General features: G+C 36.8%; 2 protein-coding genes across 3 annotated transcripts in view; both read left to right on the forward strand.

Annotated features, from left to right (window-relative positions):
* The window catches only part of LOC132545549 (ATP-dependent (S)-NAD(P)H-hydrate dehydratase-like), a 174,725-nt gene extending 167,302 nt beyond the window's left edge, over positions 1-7,423 (forward strand). The window contains exon 11 of the mRNA XM_060209234.1: positions 7,336-7,423. The gene's annotated coding sequence lies outside the window, so the exon portion shown is untranslated. The remainder of the gene's footprint in view (positions 1-7,335) is intronic.
* An 81-nt stretch (positions 7,424-7,504) lies between these two features.
* On the forward strand, positions 7,505-21,030 carry LOC132545548 (protocadherin-11 X-linked-like). 2 transcript variants are annotated; one of them, XM_060209233.1, is made up of 5 exons: positions 7,505-10,250; positions 12,245-12,436; positions 14,429-14,570; positions 18,655-18,708; positions 20,076-20,144. In XM_060209233.1, the coding sequence occupies exons 1-4, from the start codon at positions 7,512-7,514 to the stop codon at positions 18,678-18,680; spliced, it is 3,099 nt and encodes a 1,032-aa protein (XP_060065216.1). In that variant the 5' UTR covers positions 7,505-7,511; the 3' UTR covers positions 18,681-18,708; positions 20,076-20,144. The 2 variants fall into 2 exon arrangements, with proteins under 2 accessions (XP_060065216.1, XP_060065215.1); XM_060209232.1 differs by lacking the exon at positions 18,655-18,708 and having other exon boundaries at positions 20,076-21,030.
* Positions 21,031-21,536: the final 506 nt, after the last annotated feature.

A 21,536-nucleotide genomic window follows, 5' to 3' on the forward strand; every position in this document is an offset into this window, starting at 1 on the left:
ATTATAAATTTAAGAAATAGAAATTGTTTTTAAGTGTTGTGAGGGTAATTGGAAGGTCTATAGGAATGGCTGTTTACTTAGTCAGAACTAGGGTTGTGTATGCTTCATTGAATATTATTCAACTTCAAAGAATTATCTCATCATTTTAGCTATAAAACTGTCAATCAGTAGAATTTAAATACTTTCTCTGATTGGCTGTATCAGACATCAGTATATATCTGATAAATCTTTATAGCTTTCACTAAACTTCAAAAAGTCAGTGACCACCATAAACAAAAATGTCAGTCCGAGATGTTTATGGTGGTGTTTCGCTGGTCACTGCTAATTGTTGACATTTCTATTCACTAACAAGGCTAGCCTAAAACCCATGTATAGTATGTGTGTATAATGAAGCCTGAAGCCAGGAAACATAGGCTTTAATTGTCAACATGCTATAAATATCATACACCCCAAGGAAAAAAGGCCTTTGATGCTGAACAAATTTATAACCTAGGTGTTGCTCGGGAACTAGCTACCATGGGAGGAATTCAAGCCTCATTAATTAATTCATTTAAAGACTAATAAATATTTATGCTGATTGAATTGGTCAAATTGTGATGTTTCTGAGCACCTTTGTGTTGTCCTCTCTGTAAGCTAGCAGCCATCTAGCTGTATGGATTATGTTTTTACAATTAACTTGCTGTGGCTATTCTGTCAGATTTTCATTTTTTTAGAACCTTCCATCATGTCACAATCAATATTTTCCATTTTGGTCTGACTACAATCTATCTTGTTAGTGTACTTAGTCCATCCACTGCTGTTTTTTAATTGGTGATAATCCGAGCAGAAAAAAACAGATCATTAGTCATCTTTTAGAGAACAAATCATCACTATATATGTAAAGTCTCCTCCTGGTCAAGTCTCTGTATACATGGTACACAGTCTCCTCCCTCGGAGCAGTGTATAAATGATGGACAGAGCTCTCCCATGTTAACAGTCCGTATACTTATTACACAGGCAATTTCCTCCCTCACATCAGTGTATCAATGTGGATGATGGAACACTCTGGGATCTGGAATAGATCAAGGACTACCTCCATATATGTCGGTCAGTTTACTAATAAAGCTGATGTCTAGCTTTTGAGAGATAGATATTAGATCGGCATTTGATTTTTTAAGGATTACAGAACTAAAAGACATGTGCTTTGATAACCGGAACATGGCAATTTAGACCCCAAGTTTTCCCAATTCTAAGGAAAACGCTGCTATTTTTCCCAATTCTAAGGGCCCCAGGCCCCAGTCCCAAAATGGGGTGTGAGAGTCCTGATCTATGATATTGTCCTGACTGGTCCTTGCCTCTTGCAGTCTTGATAATTTTCATTCTTATTTTCTCTCTATGTTATTTTGTAAAGCTCGTCGAAGGAGCATTCCTTAAGGCTTGTTGACTTTTGTCTGCACTCATTTTCTCAGACCTCTGAACTATCCATATTGGTACTTGGTCTAAAAATGGAATAACAAATAAGATTTTAAGGGAGAGAAGATTTCGTCGATTCCGTACGGCACTGACTGTCGGGCAATGTCTGAACTTTGTGATCACTTTTTAATGACATTCCGTTACTCAGGTGTATATTGATGTTGAAGGTCACCATCAGAATTCTTTCCCTAATCCACAACTGTCTGCTATCACCACACATTCATACACGCTCACTAATCCAATTTTCAAATTTTGGTTCTGGAGTCGGACATGTTTTATTATTCAATGAAATGTGAACGTTTGCCAATCGTAGCGGAGACATAGGTGATTGCGATTAATCCACATAGATGATTATTTAGAGACATTGAATGGTGACCCAAACAAAACTCAATGCGCTGCAATGAGTTTTAACTGTCAGTATCATCAAATCCTCGTGATATCTTAGATAGAAACAAGCACAGATGTTATACGTGATGCCTAGCTATCGATGACAAAGGTAACAGGGGATCGACAGTGTCCCCTTGTAACTGAATAATACCCTCAGTATAAAAATGGGCTTTGTTAGACATCTCCTACCATTGCTATACAATTAGTACAATTTGTTGGTAGCTGAACGGCCGAGTAGGACATTCATCTGACAGATACGTCTCTTTCCAATAATATCAGATCAATAACTGAAAAGGCGGGTTATAAAGAGCGTCTCGATAATTTTGGCAATTTATTTCTACACAGCGAAAACATCCAGAATGTATAGGGTAGTTTATTGATGACACAACAAGTACCAATTATATACTATTTATGTTTTTTCTAACAGTGTTGTTAAATCATCTGTGATTAGCAGGTGTGGGATAGGAGAAGTGTTGGGGGTCATAACCAGCAGAGGAAGGATTCCTCAGTCACTATTGGTGGGATTGTCAGTAGAGGGTGGGATTGTTAGTAGAGGGTGGGATGGTCAGTAGAGGGTGGGATGGTCAGTAGAGGGCGGGATTGTCAGTAGAGGGCGGGATTGTCAGTAGAGGGTGAAATTGTCAGTAGAGGGTGGAATTGTTAGTAGAGGGTGAAATTGTTAGTAGAGGGTGAAATTGTTAGTAGAGGGTGGGATTGTTGTTGGAATAAGAGGTCAATATGGAGTTGTGGGTAGAGATGTGGATAGGTGTGGGTAAAGGTGGGAATCAATATGGGGATGTGGGTAGAAGTGGGATACCATGTGGGAATATTGATAGAGTTGAGGATTGATGTGGGTAAATCTTCTGTTTGATGTGGGGGGTGCAGTTATATTGGTAGGGATCTATAGGGATGTGGGAAGAGATAGGAATCAATGTAGGGATGAGGGTAGGGGTGAGGATCAGTCCATGTGGGTAATCGATGTGGGAATGTGGTTGTAGATGTGGGGATCAATGGAAGGTTGTGGGTATTATGTGGGAATGACTAGGGGTGGGATTTTCATGGTAGTGGTGTCTGTTAGAGGTGGGAGGGTTGGTGGAGGTGTGATAATAATTATAGATACTGGCTGGGGTGTGGTATTTTAGATGGTTCACAAAGATTGGAAATCTACAATGGACTGAAAGAGCCTACCATGCTCTTTGTTAATTCTATCTAGTCAGATTATCTCTAAAAGAATTACGCTGTAAAAATGAGACGTGTGCTGATGATCGAGTCAAGAGATAGTATTGTGCAAGTTCTCTAAGGCTAGCGGATGTGGAGTATCGGGTGGTGATCCCATTCATAGGTGCTCACTCTCTCAGTGCAATCATGTTTTAAACTCCTGGACCTGATGACAAGGATGGCAACCTTAAATTCATACAGAAATCAATAACAGTTTATCAATTGTTTTTACTGTTAATATTACATATGAATCTCTTGAAATGGATGACGAGGAAGATTATCATGTTTTTGAGGATGATGATGATGATGATGATGATGATAAGGATGATGATGATGATGATGATGCATTATTTAGTGTGTAACATAATAATATTGATTGTGATATATGAGGATTATCATGTATGGTGATAATAATAATAATAATAGTAGTAATGATCACATGCATTTTTGAATGTTGATGATGATGTTGATGATTCTTTTGAATGGAGTGTACTTGTTTGACATGCAATGACTATATGTGCACCTGTGGTTGGATGTGTGAGAGGGTGTGAGTGTATTTGTCCTGTTCAACGTGTAAAATCTTGAAAAATAAAAAATTATAAAAAAAAATATATGAATCTCTTTATACATCCCTGGTATAAATATGGAATCAAATCTTTAAAGAAAATATTGATTTGAGAATTTCTGACAATTTCGTACTGACTCACTGAATTATATTGATAGAAATCAGGGACTAAATATATATAATTGAATTTCTTTACAGTGTATGGATATTTGTTATGTTTGTGGTTAGGATTTCTGATATGATCGATAAATACTCCGATCAAACATTAAACATGGTGGGATGGTCAGGTACATCAAAGGAAACTCCATTATTTCGGCTTGTATTTATTAACAGGAATAAGATTTCTTGAAAATTATTAAATAAAAAATGTTGATACTTATATTGAAATATCATTGGTAAATGTAAGGTATTTGTGTGGCATGTACAAACAAGTTAAACCTTTAATCAGCTTTTAATCAAGTTTTTTTTCTTAACTCATTCAATTAGACATTAGTAATCTGTCATATTACTTTCAAAATTTGTGTTTAATGTTATTTTTAATATTAATGTGACTCAAGTGAAATATTGAGTCAAATCATAGTATGATCATTCCTGCAGCTATATGATAAAATCTGAACTACCAAGTATGGACATATGGATGTTAACAGGAAAGGCGTCTACTTTCTGGGTAGGATGTTCTTCAATATTGACGAAGTCTATTTTTAGGTTTTAGACACCTTTTCAATAGGTGGTACAAATAAGACAAGAATTCATTTCAAGTAGGGCTGTATTTTATCAGATACAGTGTATATTGTAAAGTTTGAATTTATTATCTCAGCATGGTGCAGTGTAAACTTAAAGGTAGTACACTTGTAAAACATCATCATACAGGTAAAGACCTCATCATACAGGTAAATAGAACTTTATTTATTTGTGGTTTTAAAAAATAAAAAAAAATGCTGTAAATAAGACAGATCAGAAAAAAAAAAAGAAATTTACTTATTCTTAAAAATTGGGAGAAAAAGCTATGTACATGCAGTGAAGGTTATGATATTGATTTTCCAAGTATTGAAATAAAGAAAAGTATTTGAAATGTATTTTGTTGACATAACGGATAGAAAATTGATTACATAGGTCTCAATATGTTAGCTTAAGAGTAATTTATCCTGTGTTTGATTTAAAGCTTGTCCAGTCTGACATGATAAACTTTGATAAGGTGATTCTGAATGACAGAGTCTGTAATATGTATCAGCAGTATCTAATCTCATGGAAGTATTCATTTTTGTTAAAATGATAAAAGCCTTGTTATTTCTAAACGTATGTTTCATTAGAGACATTAATTTATCGGGTACATTGTTGACTTAGGTATCTTGTAAACATAATTATCTTGTCAATTTTACAAAAATCGAAGCAGAATATGAATTCTCTTGTCTACTGGCAGGAATTGGAAGTTGCTTCACTCAAAGTTGATACACAAATTTCTTTACTCTAGGGATTACTTCTAGTCTATTTTTTCTCTCTAAAACTAAAATGTGATGATCGTTTGTGGTTTAAAACACATTAGACTAGGCATGTTGACATGCTGTCAGGCGATAGTTTACCAAGTAAACAGAGCGACAGACTACACAAACACCGCCTCTAATCAACACAATATTGTACAAGGGATTCTCTTCAGCATTATACAATACAGAGATCTCCTCAACTGGTATGGCTAATATCCTGTGTTGTCAACCTCATCATCACTCTGAAATTATGGAATTCAATTAGGAAGCAATAGAAATGATAAAACAACATCCTATCTGGGCATATTGTGAAAAATCTTTTTGTTACCTTTTCTTTATCTTAAAAATTGATCTTCCTATGTGGCACTTCGAGCAGCAGTCATTTACTTTGAGAAGTGAGGGTAGATGACAATGAAAGTAGTTAACAGGACATGGTAAAAAGCTCAATGTTTTTGCTTCTAACCAGTGGGATAGTGATAAGATTATGTATAGTAGTAGACTTTGTGACTACATCTCTATACATATAAGTTCTCCCTTACATAATAAATCAACTCAATATCAGCCATTTTTACTCACTCGTTATTGACAGGTGAAAGTCAGGTTCACCTGACATTTAAAAACCTGGCACTAAGTGATCCCCACCCAACCACTTGGCCTCACCCTACTTGTAGGAACACTGGATAGCCCCATCCCAGGGAGCCATGGTACACAACCACTTACCTGTAATCAAGACCCGAATTGTTGGTAACGAACTGAACACGAGCCCCCCAACAGGTGATACCTCATGTTCACATATGTCTGTCATCTGTCAAGGAAAACATTATTTCAATATGTATGACACAATCAGATTGGTAACATCTGCTTTTTAACATGATAGAGAAAACTTTAATTCTTTACAAAGCACTTACATCTATATTTGATTTCTTCAATTGGTATTGTAGAAAATGTTTAGTGTCGGAGAAAGATCTTGGCCAGGTAAATGGTTTTGAATTTCCTTCAGCAAGGTCATAACACCTTAAAATCAATAATTTGATTAATACCCAGACATAATACCATACACACTGCTTTTCTATAAAATTTTTGAGGGAATTGTGTCCAAGTTAATTGATTTAGATAAACATTTACATTAGGTATGAAAGTGAAATAACTTTCCATTTCTTACTTAAAATTAAAGTAAAATTTAACACAATGTGTATTGAAATGATACAGGTATTAAGTATAGTTTGATAAAGAACCACACGCTGGTAATGATTTTTCATGTAAATACATTTTGTTACTTTTTATAAAGGACAAATATTTTGTTAGAGATAAAATTTCTATATCTGATGAACTACAGGCTGTGGTGGTGAGAGTTAAACAGCATTAGTTTTATATCATAAAAGGCCTGTTGTTCACGAGAAACATTACTTACATATCAACTTTCGGAATTCTGCTGGATGTTCTGTTGGGAGCTGGGTTAGATATCATACTGGCTATACATTATACTTTGATATGGTGGTAATGTTACTAAATGTATCAATTAATTTATTGTTTTGTAATTTGTACCTGTAATTGATAATGTTATTTTTTAGATGACTTGTATGATGAATGGTTAAAATATATATATATGTGTGTGTGGAAACAGTGAAGACTTCAATTTGTGTTTGCTTTTTAAAAAAAGGGGGAAATGTGATTTAGAGCAGAAGGAGTACATAGTTGTTTATTGTAGATATTTCCCAGTTTTGTGATTTGCTAAGTAAATTTGTCACCCTGGTGATGTGTTTTGATAAACAATTAGGAACTTTTGCTGATATTTGGTGGACACTTCTGTAGTAGTCCTTTGGCAGGGTGTGTCAATCACCTGTTAATTACCAGGCAAACATTGCTTTGTGTCCATAGGGCACACTGCCCACTGGTCAGTCTAATACTGTGATTGGCTTGTGGTTGGACATCGCAACCAATCAGGTGTAACCTGAGTGACAGTGTGTTCAATGAAGCATGTGGACTCTATGCTTGCTGTTTTTTAGTGGTATTGTAAGGTGCAGTGTAAGAATGTGCATGAAAGGCATGCTGACTTGTGGACAGGTGAGATCTGGACAGGTGAGACCTATACTGAACATTTGTCATTAGGGAAAGGTCTGAGGAGTTACCACCATGTCATACTTTATACTTGTTAATATGTAATGTCAATAATCTCAACATTTTTCACCTTGTTGACTGTATTACTAATCATTGTGTGTTCTCTACTTACAGGCTGGGTCTGGAATGTGGAGTACCTTATGAAAAAGAATTTTTATAGAAGATGTAGACGTTTTTGAACCAGACCAGACTGTTTTTCCTGGATTACTGTATATCTGTGGTGTCTGTATATTTTCGTAGTATTAACAGTGTAATCTATGTATGAATTTTGTTGGATTCTTATATGAGACATGGGAGCACCAATACGCCAGCTTTTTCTCCTCCTTACTTTGGATCTCTACTCTCAAATGACGTACGCCCAGGAATCTGTACTTAAGTACAAACTACGGGAAGAACAATCTAAAGAAACATTTGTTGGAAATGTGGCACGTGATAGTCTTTTATATGGAAACGTATCAGAACAAGAGTTCAACCGAATGAGATTTCAAATTCTTACACAAGGTAATCAAGATGCTTCAAATTTTCAAATTAATGAAACCTCAAGCTCTTTGTTGACAAAGGTGGTGCTGGACCGAGAGACATTATGCCCTGATGAAGAAGCATGTGTTCTTAAATTCAATGTGGCAGTTTACAAACAGTATGTTGGTACTAACCAACTTGACCTCCACCAGATCATTCCAGTAGAGGTTAGAGTAGATGATATCAACGATAACTCGCCAGTATTCCCAGCATCAGAAGTAGCCTTGACCGTATCTGAGGGTGTCAACGTAGGTCATGTCATACTGACCTCTGGAGCTATCGATCGTGATACTGGTCAGAACAACTCCATACAATCTTACGAACTTGTGCCATCCAATGAAATGTTTAGTCTTATTCAGACTCCAAATTTGGCTGGAGGATCAGATTTAGGATTGAAAGTTCGGTTTAAGTTGGATCGTGAAACACGGGACTTTTATGAATTGAAAGTGATAGCAAGTGATCATGGGTTCCCAGTACGCACAGGCAGTGTTAGAATTAACGTCACTGTTACAGATGAGAATGATAATCGCCCAGCGTTTTCGCGTGCCAATTACAGCACCACAATTCCAGAGAACAAAGCAGTTGGCTCAACCATCCTCATTCTGTCTGCTACTGATTTCGACACTGGGAATAACGCCAAGCTTACATATGCTTTCAGCTCAAGAGTGTCACAGAAAGTGAAAAGAAAGTTCACAATCAATTCTACATCAGGCGAGGTTTCGGTGATTGCTCCCCTCGATTATGAGGTGGACACTCAGTATCAGTTTATTGTTGTTGTTAGCGACCAAGGACAGCCACCATTAATGGCTTCTTCCGTTGTCACTGTTGATATACAGGACCTCAACGACAATGCACCGCAAATTAACATCAACCTCTCACCAGTTGGCACAGACATCTCGGAGGCAGCCGATGTTGGTCAATATGTGGCTAATGTGGCTGTGTCTGATCGTGACAGTGCGGCCAACGGCAAAGTTCGATGTCAAGTCATGGGTAACAATTTCAGATTAGAAGAGATCTACACGGATATGTACAAGATAGTTATACAAAACAAACTTGATTACGAAACGGAAAGATTTCATAATGTGACCGTTAATTGTCAGGACGAGGGAATCCCACAACGACAGAATACAACCAGCTTTTTTATTCGTGTTCAGGATGTAAATGACAATCCGCCTGAGTTTACTAAACCGGAGTACCAGGTGACCATGCAGGAATCCAATGACCCTGGAGCTTATGTACAGGAGGTAATTGCTACAGACAAGGACAGTGGAAACAATGGACGCGTGTCCTACTCTCTCGAGCCCGACGGTCTGTCTTTCTTCTCCATTGACCCCACTATGGGTACAATTTCTGCAGATGTGTCGCTGGACCGCGAATTGCGTCAAGTCATCAGGTTCCATGTAACTGCCACCGACAAAGGAACACCCCCGCTTAGCTCATCTACCGTGGTGGAGGTAATACTAAGTGATATCAATGACAACACGCCTATGTTTACTCAGTCCTTATTCCACTTTCATGTCCTGGAGAACCAGGACCGAGGACCCAAGGTTGGAACATTGACCGCCAAAGATTTAGATGCGGGTGTTAACAGTCAGTTTAGTTTCGATTTTGTGCCACCGATCCCTGCTGATTTTCGCCTTAATCAGGATACCGGCATTATCACTGGTTACACAAAACTGGACCGCGAGTTACAAAAAACATATAATTTCACAGTGATGGTAACAGACAAGGGTACACCTCGTCGATATAGTACAGCCCAGGTGATGGTGGAAGTTTTAGATGATAACGACAACATCCCGGTCATTGTTCATCCCAACAACTTCAACAATACAGTATACTTTCCTTACACTGTGAATGCAGGAGCACTTGTTACTCAGGTTGAGGCATATGATATTGACGATGGTGACAATTCACGTCTCCGTTACTATATTGACACTATCGACCCACCCAACTCAAGAGACGTGTTTAGTATGGGGCTTTATAGTGGAAGTCTTGTTGTAGCCCGCAAGTTACAGCTCTACGATGCAGACTCTTACCGACTTGTATTGTCAGTGAAAGACGACGGACTTAACGAGCTGAAATCGTACACTAATCTCAATGTAATCATCACCGTTAGTAACAGTACTGTGCTTCCGATACATAGTGACGATGACACAGGAATGAACATTATAATTGTCGTCATCATCGTTGTTGTCACTGTCGTACTGTCTATAGCTATTGTTGTCACTATCATAATTATACGCAGGATCGACGGAAGTCGCCAAGAAAACAATAATCACTCAAAAAACGAGGCACAAAAAATAATAGCTACTGCTAAGATACACGAGACTATGTCAACAGACTCTTCCAATAATTCAGATGATCCGCTAAAAAAGAAAAATAAGAAAGAAGTGAGCTTTTCTCTCAGTGATGAAACAGACTCGATGAATACTTCTACACTAACAAATTTAACAACATTTTCAACTTTTAAAAATCCTCCTTCAACGCTGGATGGGAGTAAATCTTTAGAGGTAAGTATACAAAGTACAAGGTTTTTTTGGGTTTTTTTTTAATTTTGTAGATATCATAAATGCACCAATGACCATCCAACAAAGTTTTACATATATTCAAACAAAAAGTCTCAGTCTTGTTGTCTTAGATGTGTACACATATTAAAGATGGCCTGAACATATCTTCATATTGGTGTAATTAAGTTTGCACTACTCTTCTTAAACAATGTAAATTTATTGGTCAATATTTGTGAACAGTTGAGATCTCTCCTACAACAATCACCTGAGGACTCGCCCAGGGCTTGTCCAAGGCTCGCCAAGGATTTACAAAGCTGATATGACACATGGGGAATTTTGACGAAATATTGACTGTTAGCCTTGATCAAGTTATAAAAATGATAGGCATTTTAACATGAATTAGCACATTTTTTTTCCTCCATTAGAGACGAGGGCTAACATATAGACATTATGATATAACTGATTGCCAACAGAATCTCTGTAACATCTTACTTATTCTTGCTGACAATGACGATGGCTTGTTACTAAGGATACTTCTAAGATTTTACATATTATTTAGTTTCTAGGCAGAGTTATATGTTTTATTTCTTGTTTGTTTGCCTGTGGCACATTTGCCTCTGGACCAGAAAACTGGCCATTATAACAATATACCTGGGAAGATGGTTTGGAACAGCTCCAAAGTGCTTTTTAATCTATTAAGCATATAACATTCAACTCCTATTCTTGGTCCCTGTACTGCCTTAGCGTTTTTTCCAACATATTAACTGACTCATATTGAAACAGGAGAAAAAAAATCCTTAATTTGCCCATCTTCATTTCCAGCTCTATCCAAAAAACATCTAGGCCTCTCGTTTCTGTCAAATTCATACATGACTATGGAATTGTTTTTGTCAGGTTAATATGTTGCTGGGGGAATATTGATGCTATTAAATGATTATGGCTGACATCCAAAAATTCACCTCTAAACATAAAGCCTATGAAACAATGGAACAGACACTGTAGAAACACCTCCTTTACCGCTAGCTGATGTTTCTACTTGTTCCAGTATTTTTGTTGATTAAGACTTTTGGAAGGCTACATTAATTTTATTTTGTTAAAGTACATTACAGTGAACTCTAGTGAAAGAAACAAATATAGAATTAGTAATTTGTTTTACACAGTAATAAGATAAGAAACAGAGACAGGTTCTGTTGTGGGCTGTCCTGTGGTTCTACTTTAGTGGTTTTCTGTCTGAAGACTAGGGGCTGGAAAAGGCTACAGGACACTACACAACTAGAACCCATGTAGAAATCTGGTCCATTATTGATGAGGCTGTCCACCATAAATCTACATAGATTATCCAATTATTGGAGGGCCCTGTAAATATTTCATCACCCAGCCCTCCATTTGTCCTAGTGATTATACCTGTAAATAAAGGCAGTGGTATCCACGTCTAAAATGGCCGAGCTTTGCCGTCACTGAAGCAGACACACACTATTTCAGTAATATTTAAATATTCATGGAAATTGCTATTTAATGGCTGAAAAAGTTCTATAAAATGTATTTTGTATCTTTTTCCCACAATAAAGACATTTTATATTATTCAAACTTTATTCTAATGTGAGTGAATTTGTTTTATATACCAGATTTTCATGAAATATAATGTGAAAGCACGTCTCAGGCCTTTTAAATACTGGTTAATCAGCACTTTTAATTAAGACCAGAGTACAATTTATATGCCTCCTATATAAACTGCTGTCTTATTTTGAAAGGTGATTTTGAAAATAAGAAAGGGGCCTATAGAACAGCTGTATAAATAATTGTATTATAAATCACAACGAGCCATTAAAATATCTGCAAAAAATCACTCTACATAGAACATCTACACATTTTTATAAAATACATATTTATTTGGGTTTTTTTCACGTAATGTATTTGTGTATTATTTCAAACAATTTTTTTGAGTTTTCAACACAGATAAATATGTTGTTTTTATGCATGTGATTTGTCTTTTTCAGAAACCACAAGCATCAAGTTCACTACTGACTGCTAGTAATCTCCAAGCGTCTGACGACAGTTACGACAAAAAATATGACCTCAGTAATGACACATATGACAAAAAATATGACATTAGTCGGTACTACAGTCCAAACCACCTTCATCCTCCTAGTCCAGAGACAATTTGGCTGCAGCAGCTGAAGCAAGATGAGGTGAGAACTTGTAAGAGAAAATTGATTCTAGGTACAAAAATATTTAGTCTGAGTTCCTGTAGAACTTCACTAATTCAGACAGCTAACATCATCAGAGAAAAGATAAGTAGATGGTTAAATTGGTCTCCAATGAAATTGCTTTTCTTAATATCTGTTTGACTTACCAAAAGAAAAACAAATTTGAATAATTGCAAAAAAGTGTTTGTTTATTGTTTGAATGAAAATTCATATTGATATGGTGCTTATTGTAAAACTTAATTATACCACAGCTAAATTGTAAAAACCTTGCTAGTAAAATATTTGTCTTCCCTCTTAGATGTATGGATACATTGTCACAATACAAATGTTTCTGTATAGATTGGATACAAAGAAAGGTTACGTCTTTGACAAAACCAGGGTATCCTTGTTTCTGTGTCTATTGGGTTGGGTGCCACAACCCCTCTGGTACCTGTTGATTCATACATTAATATCGCATTAATAAACACAAATTTTATTGTTAAAACACATCAAATAAGAAGGAAATATTAAGATTTGTTCAGAATATTTCTGTTTCCTATTTATACATGGACTCTGAAAAGCAGTATGTGAAGTTTTGTGTGTTTAATCCCTATTCATTGAATAAAATCTACCTGGGGGCTGTTTTTTCTTCGAATCATCCCCACACATTACAATTCAAGTTTGAATTTTATCCTAGAGGTCTTTAATCATAGAGTTTGTGCATGCTTTGATAGTCTGATGTCCAATCCAAATTAGCATCGTTTAGCATACACACCCAAACATCACTTATTCTTAGAGGGAGGGGTTTTTCCCCTAACCTGTTTGAACAATTTTATCATTTTTCAATTTAATGGAGGTTCCCCTGTTTAGTTCTTTGATGAAATACAATCACATTGGTAGAACCCTAAATTTCACCGATTTGTATTTGACAACATGTGAAAGGTATATTTTCTCTGGCTGGATGTAGTTCTATGCTGGAGCAGAGCGGGGGATGACTGGGTCAAAATAGCCAGCGGTTAATTCTTATGGAAGAATGATTTTGTAAAAGTTACAAGACTTGATGGCACTAATTCAAGCAACATGCGTGAAATTTAAATGGGCGCAAATTTGTTTGAAGTGTCTCGGACAGCAGTAGGCTATTGAAAGAAATATGAAATTTGAATTGATGAGGCACATCAAGAGGTCAAACATGGTATCATGAGCCTAATTTGTAAATTAAGAGGGCCAATTTGAAGATTTATTTAAAATTTTGTTTAAGATAACTTAGCTCTATTTCCATTTGTTACCCTAGGCTCACGGACAGCCTTCTGGACAACCACATATGTCTGAGGCCATTGGTCAAGGAATATTGCTGGTGAAGGCATCCATCATATTTAAAGTCACTGTGTTCTGTTGTATACAAAATTAAGATGTCAGTTACAATTTTGAGAATATTTAAATTTTAATTTTTTATGTTTCAATAAACAAAAAAACAAAAAAATTTTATATAGGATACCATATAACTTATGATGCGAACAATGAATTAAAAAAAGTACTGATTATTGTGATGATGATTGAAACAACAAATAAAAGAAAGCGACACCATAGGAACGGAGAACTGTTTTTTTCATGGAGCAAGATAATTATTAAGGAATAAATTTTTCTGAAATCTTAGTGTTGAAATATAAAAGAAATCCCTTTTTTATTTGATAAAAGATGAAAACATAATTGTATGCAATGAAAAATTCAATCAGAATTTGTTAGATACAAAATGGGTGAAATATTGACATAAGAAGATAACCAGGATCAAGGCAACATCTAGATGGCAGCACCAACACTGTTCCTTACTTGATTTTTGTCTCTTGTCTCCTACAAGAGAAAATTAAGGATAGTTTATTAACTCCCAAATATATTAGGAGTAGGATACCTTTTTACTCTAGAAGGCATTAGAAATTTCAACTTTATCTGATTGTGTGTGCTGGTAGATAGTGATGCTAATTACGTTTGTAATTTCAGGCAAACCATATTCGGGACATGCTGAAGAAAGGTGAAGACGCGGGAAGTGAGATGTCTGCAGAGTCTGCCACCAGTGATAGTGGCCGTGGCGGCAGCGAGGAGGACGTCCACAGTAATCGGGGACATGCTTTCTCTGACAATGGTAAGCACGGGCAGTCACAGCGCCCTACATCATCATTCATTACCTTCACTTTCTCATCACTATTACAAACCTATCACCATCACTGTAGGAATTAACATTCATCACCATCTTATCACCATGGAAATGACTCACAACCATCACAATCTTATCACCATGGAAATGACTCATGACCATCACAATCTTATCACCATGGAATTGACTCATGACCATCACAATCTTATCACCATGGATTTGACTCATGACCATCACAATCTTATCACTATGGAAATGACTTACGACCATCACAATCTTATCACCATGGAATTGACTCACAACCACCACAATCTTGTCACCATGGAAATGACTCACGACCATCACAATCTTATCACCATGGAAATGACTTACGACCATCACAATCTTATCACCATGGAATTGACTCACGGCCATCACAATCTTATCACCATGGAAATGACTCACGACCATCACAATCTCATCACCATGGAAATTACTTATCACCATCACTCTAGAAATTAAAACTCATCAACTTCTCACTACCCTTGAAATGAGTCATCATCATCACTATTTCATCACCATGGAAACGATGATCTTCACCATCATCATCATCATCATCACTATTTCATCACCTTGAAAATCACTCATCAATCATTATCACAGTATTCTCACCGTCACTTTAGAAATTAACACTCATCACCATCTCATCACACTTGAAATGACTCATCACCGTCACTATTTCATCACCATGGAAACGATCATCTTCATCATCATCATCATCATCATCATCATCTTTATTACCCATCTCTGAAGGAATGGCCTTGACCCCTTCATGTCCATTCCTACCTGTAAGGCCACAAGCACTGAACTATGGCTCCTGATATTACTAGTTGACTTAGAGGTATTCACTCAGGATACACTACACTGTATTTTTATTGACTTAGAGGAAGATAAGAATTTTACAAACATGAACCACACAAAAAAATACCAGTTACAATGTAAACCACTTATATTGTATCAACATTGAGAATCAATCTTTTTCATCAAAAGAGTCCCATCAGCAAAAGATAATTGTTTCAGTACTGATATTTATACAGCTATTATTAGATCTGAAGCATGCTAGGGAAGTAAACCACAGCTGTTACTCCACACAAGACTGGAGACTGATACAGGTACTGCTCACCTGTATCTGTACATAGCCCAACCTAATTTATACATGAAATGTTGATTCTTCATTTGATAATTCCAATTTATTAGAAATATGTTTGAGTCAGTGTTTGAATTCTGTAGAATATACATTTTACAGAATTTTGTCATTCTGCGAAATAGGAGGATGGGGGAGAGGGTGGCGGTAATTTGGTGTTGGGTACCTTCTATATAAAACTACCTATACAGGGGACAGGGATAAACCATTGTTTATCTTCTACATAGAACTACATATATAGGGGACAGGGATAAACCATTGTTTATCTTCTACATAGAACTACCTATACAGGGGACAGGGATAAACCATTGTTTATCTTCTACATAGAACTACCTATACAGGGGACAGGGATAAACCATTGTTTATCTTCTACATAGAACTACCTATACAGGGGACAGGGATAAACCATTGTTTATCTTCTACATAGAACTACCTATACAGGGGACAGGGATAAACCATTGTTTATCTTCTACATAGAACTACCTATACAGGGGACAGGGATAAACCATTGTTTAGAACTACATAGAACTACCTATACAGGGGACAGGGATAAACCATTGTTTATCTTCTACATAGAACTACCTATACAGGGGACAGGGATAAACCATTGTTTAGAACTACATAGAACTACCTATACAGGGGACAGGGATAAACCATTGTTTATCTTCTACATAGAACTACCTATACAGGGGACAGGGATAAACCATTGTTTATCTTCTACATAGAACTACCTATACAGGGGACAGGGATAAACCATTGTTACATAGAACTCTATACAGGGGACAGGGATAAACCATTGTTTAGAACTACATAGAACTACCTATACAGGGGACAGGGATAAACCATTGTTTAGAACTACATAGAACTACCTATACAGGGGACAGGGATAAACCATTGTTTAGAACTACATAGAACTACCTATACAGGGGACAGGGATAAACCATTGTTTAGAACTACATAGAACTACCTATACAGGGGACAGGGATAAACCATTGTTTAGAACTACATAGAACTACCTATACAGGGGACAGGGATTAGAACTACATAGAACTACCTATACAGGGGACAGGGATAAACCATTGTTTTACATAGAACTACCTATATAGGGGACAGGGATAAACCATTGTTTAGAACTACATAGAACTACCTATACAGGGGACAGGGATAAACCATTGTTTAGAACTACATAGAACTACCTATATAGGGGACAGGGATAAACCATTGTTTATCTTCTACATAGAACTACCTATACAGGGGACAGGGATAAACCATTGTTTAGAACTACATAGAACTACCTATACAGGGGACAGGGATAAACCATTGTTTAGAACTACATAGAACTACCTATACAGGGGACAGGGATAAACCATTGTTTAGAACTACATAGAACTACCTATACAGGGGACAGGGATAAACCATTGTTTAGAACTACATAGAACTACCTATACAGGGGACAGGGATAAACCATTGTTTAGAACTACATAGAACTACCTATACAGGGGACAGGGATAAACCATTGTTTATCTTCTACATAGAACTACCTATACAGGGGACAGGGATAAACCATTGTTTATAATCTACATAGAACTACCTATACAGGGGACAGGGATAAACCATTGTTTATCTTCTACATAGAACTACCTATATAGGGGACAGGGATAAACCATTGTTTAGAACTACATAGAACTACCTATACAGGGGACAGGGATAAACCATTGTTTACTACATAGAACTACCTATAGGGGACAGGGATAAACCATTGTTTATCTTCTACATAGAACTACCTATACAGGGATAAACCATTGTTTATCTTCTACATAGACAGGGGACAGGGATAAACCATTGTTTATCTTCTACATAGAACTACCTATACAGGGGACAGGGATAAACCATTGTTTAGAACTACATCGTATATATCTTCTGCTTCAAAGCTTGAGTAACCTGTTTACATAAAAAGTAAATCAGACATTTTTTTTTTAAGTCAAAATGGGAAAAAGTCTCCTCATTCTTTTAAGAGACTCTTATTATGGTTACAAGGTAGCGCTTTGTAGCTTTGTGGGAATCGATGGGGGTTGCGGGCTAGTCTGTTGATTGTAGGAGTACCTTTAACAAGCTTCAGTCAAGACAACAACAGGAGAATTGTCACCATTGAGTTGAGCCCGCTGTGTTCTTTAGCAACAACACACAGAGAGTGTTAACAGTGATAAACCAGTGATGATATGTTACTTCAAGTCTTACACCTAGTTATGTGGTCGGCGTGGTTGATAGATGTTTGAATTACTCCCTCACTATCTTGTCACCAACGGTGGAAGCTTGATACTTTGTCCAATCAACAACTAATGATTACCCAATTGAACTACACATCAGGGGCGAGCCTGTCTCCATCTACACCTGTGTGGTGACACTGGGCTGTAATGTCACTGATACATTGTTGAGGGAGGGCGAGGGACGCGACCCAAGGCCACAAGGAATTTCCAATAAGACTGATAGATTACAGCTCTCTGAAGTTGGATCATGGATGCTTGCTTAACTGGGAGAAGTATAATGCTCCCTTATTCATGTCTGTTTAGCTAGGAGACTTGTAATGCTCTCGGCTATTTTTTTGTCTAAATAGTGCATAACTACAGAAAGGGGTCCCCAATCTCCAGGGAAACTGGCTGAAATAGGGATATATTAGTGGGAATACCTCATACACACTCTATCTAATAAATCTTACTTAATCCCACAATTTACAAACAAATATTGGCAATGTTTTTCGTGGATTTAGATAATCCATCATTGTGTAAAGAGAAAAATTGCAAAATTCTGAAGGAAAAATCTGTAAATGATTGAATAATGAAATGTATATGTTTTTTAAAATTTTCAACCAAATCCTTTTTTTCTCCCCAGTGGTATTGTACCAATGCTACGTATAGCATTTAAATTTTGGATTGTTTTAGCTCGGTAAGTGGGGCATGTCTCTCTCCCCTGCATGGAGTGCAATCTTGTTAGTATATGACAATTATTAATGAACTTGTTTGTCGATCAGAACATGTAAAACACCTAGACTAAACAGACTGTATCAAAGGTTATGTGAATGTTTGACAGACATAGTGATGTGATGACTGTTTTTTCCATTCCTGAAATGAATAATTGTCACCAGATTTATGTGCAGTTGTTGAGTCTTATTAGGAATAGATTCAAAATATTACCAGAGGGAACCTATACTTAGAAATATTACTGTTTTATTTAACTTTTAGATGTTTTTAAGATCAAATTAAAAATCTGTTGGCTAATGCATGAACACAATGTTAAGACTTTGCAGGATCCCTCAAATAGACAAAGAGTTGGCCCTAAAAACCAGTTGTAAATGTAGTAAGACTTACCTTGCTAGGTGTCCTGTGTGGTCCTATGATATTGTACCAAGTGTCCTAAGACTTCCCTTGATAGGTATCCTCAGGACTGTGTGGTCCTATGATATTGTGCTAGGTGTCCTAAGACTTCCCTTGATAGGCGTCCTGTGTGGACCTACAATATTGTGCCAAGTGTCCTAGGACTTCCCTTGACAGGCGTCCTCAGGGCTGTGTGATCGTATGTTATTGTGCAAGGTGTCCTAAGACTTCCCTTGATAGGTGTCCTCAGGACTGTGTGATCGTATGTTATTGTGCAAGATGTCCTAAGACTTCCCTTGATAGGTGTTCTCAGGACTGTGTGATTGTATGTTATTGTGCTAGGTGTCCTAAGACCCTATTTAACACATCTAAGTTTCAATAACTTTTAACAGATTGTAGCTCTCCAACCACTTTGCTGTTGTATGTCCATATACCCACTGCACCATAGATATATATAGACACACCTGTTTTTTTTTAACTTCGTCAGCAGGTGTGAAGCAGGTTTACTTGTTCTTTAAGAGCATGTGTTTTGTGCATGTTTGTATGACACCTAATTGACCCAGCTGGAGCTTTCAATGTATGCTAATTATTTGTGACTAACACTGTCATCAGTAAATACAATAGAGGGAGGACAGTTGTAAATTATCCACAATAAATATATTACATGTATTACTTAGTTGGTAAAATGAAAGTTAATTTTTCCCACTTAACAAAATTACCTGGTTTATCAGCTTTCTTTTAAAACACATTCTAAACACTACCATTCAGGAATTGATATCATTTCTGATCATGAATTTTTGAAATTGAAGGGTCCATCCAGACACGGTTCTGCTGATAATAATATAAGATACCTGTGTATTAATATGTTGATGGTATATTAACTGTTGTTTGAATTTTGTATTTATCTAAGAGTAAAGTTTGTTTCTTTGTATGTTACAGAAGAGCCGCGCCAAAATACCCAAAGTGATCTCAAGGGCTCAGACTTTTCCCGCCAAAATTCATCTAGACATTCGAATGCATTACATTCCAATTATCAAGATATTCCTGGCAAGGCAGCACCCCCTGGTGATGGTTACCATAGGAACATCAGTTTCAGTGATGACAGTGTCAATGCCAATACCACGGTAGACAGTTGTAAACACCCGTCAAAGCTCCGGGGTGCAAGTCCCCTCAAAAACTTGTCTTCATTTTCGCAATATGGTGGCAGTAGATTTCGTGATCAAAGTAACAGATCTCAACTAGACACTCTAAATGAAGGAAGTACATTCGGTCTAAGTTATTCATTAGCGGACATCGATGACACAATAAGTGAAAGTGTCGCAACACGTGATGATGATGGTGACAGTACAACAACATCAGGAAGCTACACGATCAATCCTGATGAACTGCGAAATGAGATTGATAATCTCTTCTTCAACGACATTATTGTGTGATCTTAGTGTAGTTATACACATAGACATTTTCATAAGTGCCAAAATATTGCCCCATACCCAGTAATACTGTAAATTTCCTGTCTCAATGCACAGATGCATGTCAGAGTTTAAAATGTGTCGGCTATTTTTAATTAAGGTGACTGATAATGTTCTGCCCATGTTCGGTGCTGTATGAAAGTGGTGATCATATGATTCCTGGAAAAAAAATGCAATTTTTTGCTTCTATGCAGCAGAATTAGCCACAGTGGTGGAATTTTAAAATAAGTTTACACTGACAGTGACAAATGTGGTTTTTTTTGTTGTTGTCGGGTCCTGACAGATAAAACTCCAGCCACATGTGGCCTAATATTCCCCATCTAAATCGGTACATCAAAGCTCCTGAACTTGTCAAAAGTGCTATCACTGAATAAATGTATTGTTTTAAACACGATCAGAGATTGTTAGGCATTGCCTTTTTTACAGACACACACATTGTTTGTCTCACCGATGACAGGACAAAAGGAACTAGTTATTGAGGAAGCAAAGTAACTGTTTTTTTTCACTTCCATCCTTTTGTCATCCCAATGACAGGACAAAAGGAACTAGTTATTGAGGAAGCAAAGTAACTGGTTTTTTTTTCGCTTCCATCCTTTTGTCTCACCAATGACAGGACAAAAGGAACTAGTTATTGAGGAAGCAAAGTAACTGGTTTTTTTTCGCTTCCATCCTTTTGTCATCCCAATGACAGGACAAAAGGAACTAATTGTTTTAGTCCCATGAAATAGAGATATATGATTATGTGCTATATTCCCATCCTTAACTTCCCATCTAGTCAAAGTACACCATTAACATTAATCAACTGTTCTCTCACTCACCTGGAAATCATTCTTCTGGTTCTGGAGCTTACTTCTATTGTATAGTAACAGTTTGAATCGGATCTTTTGTTGAATTTTATTTACACAAAATGGAATACAGAATTAAAACAAAA

Source organism: Ylistrum balloti, unplaced genomic scaffold (genome assembly GCF_031769215.1).
Source record: "Ylistrum balloti isolate Yb309-2 unplaced genomic scaffold, AGI_CSIRO_Ybal_v1 Utg369850, whole genome shotgun sequence".
In the NCBI taxonomy this organism is placed as follows: Eukaryota; Metazoa; Mollusca; class Bivalvia; order Pectinida; family Pectinidae; genus Ylistrum; species Ylistrum balloti.

Coding starts and splice junctions, on each gene's coding strand:
- LOC132545548 (XM_060209232.1), top strand. CDS start 7,512: ATGGGAGCACCAATACGCCAGCTTTTTCTCCTCCTTACTTTGGATCTC. Junction 10,251..12,244: donor ATGGGAGTAAATCTTTAGAG/GTAAGTATACAA, acceptor TGTCTTTTTCAG/AAACCACAAGCATCAAGTTC. Junction 14,571..20,075: donor ACATGCTTTCTCTGACAATG/GTAAGCACGGGC, acceptor TGTATGTTACAG/AAGAGCCGCGCCAAAATACC.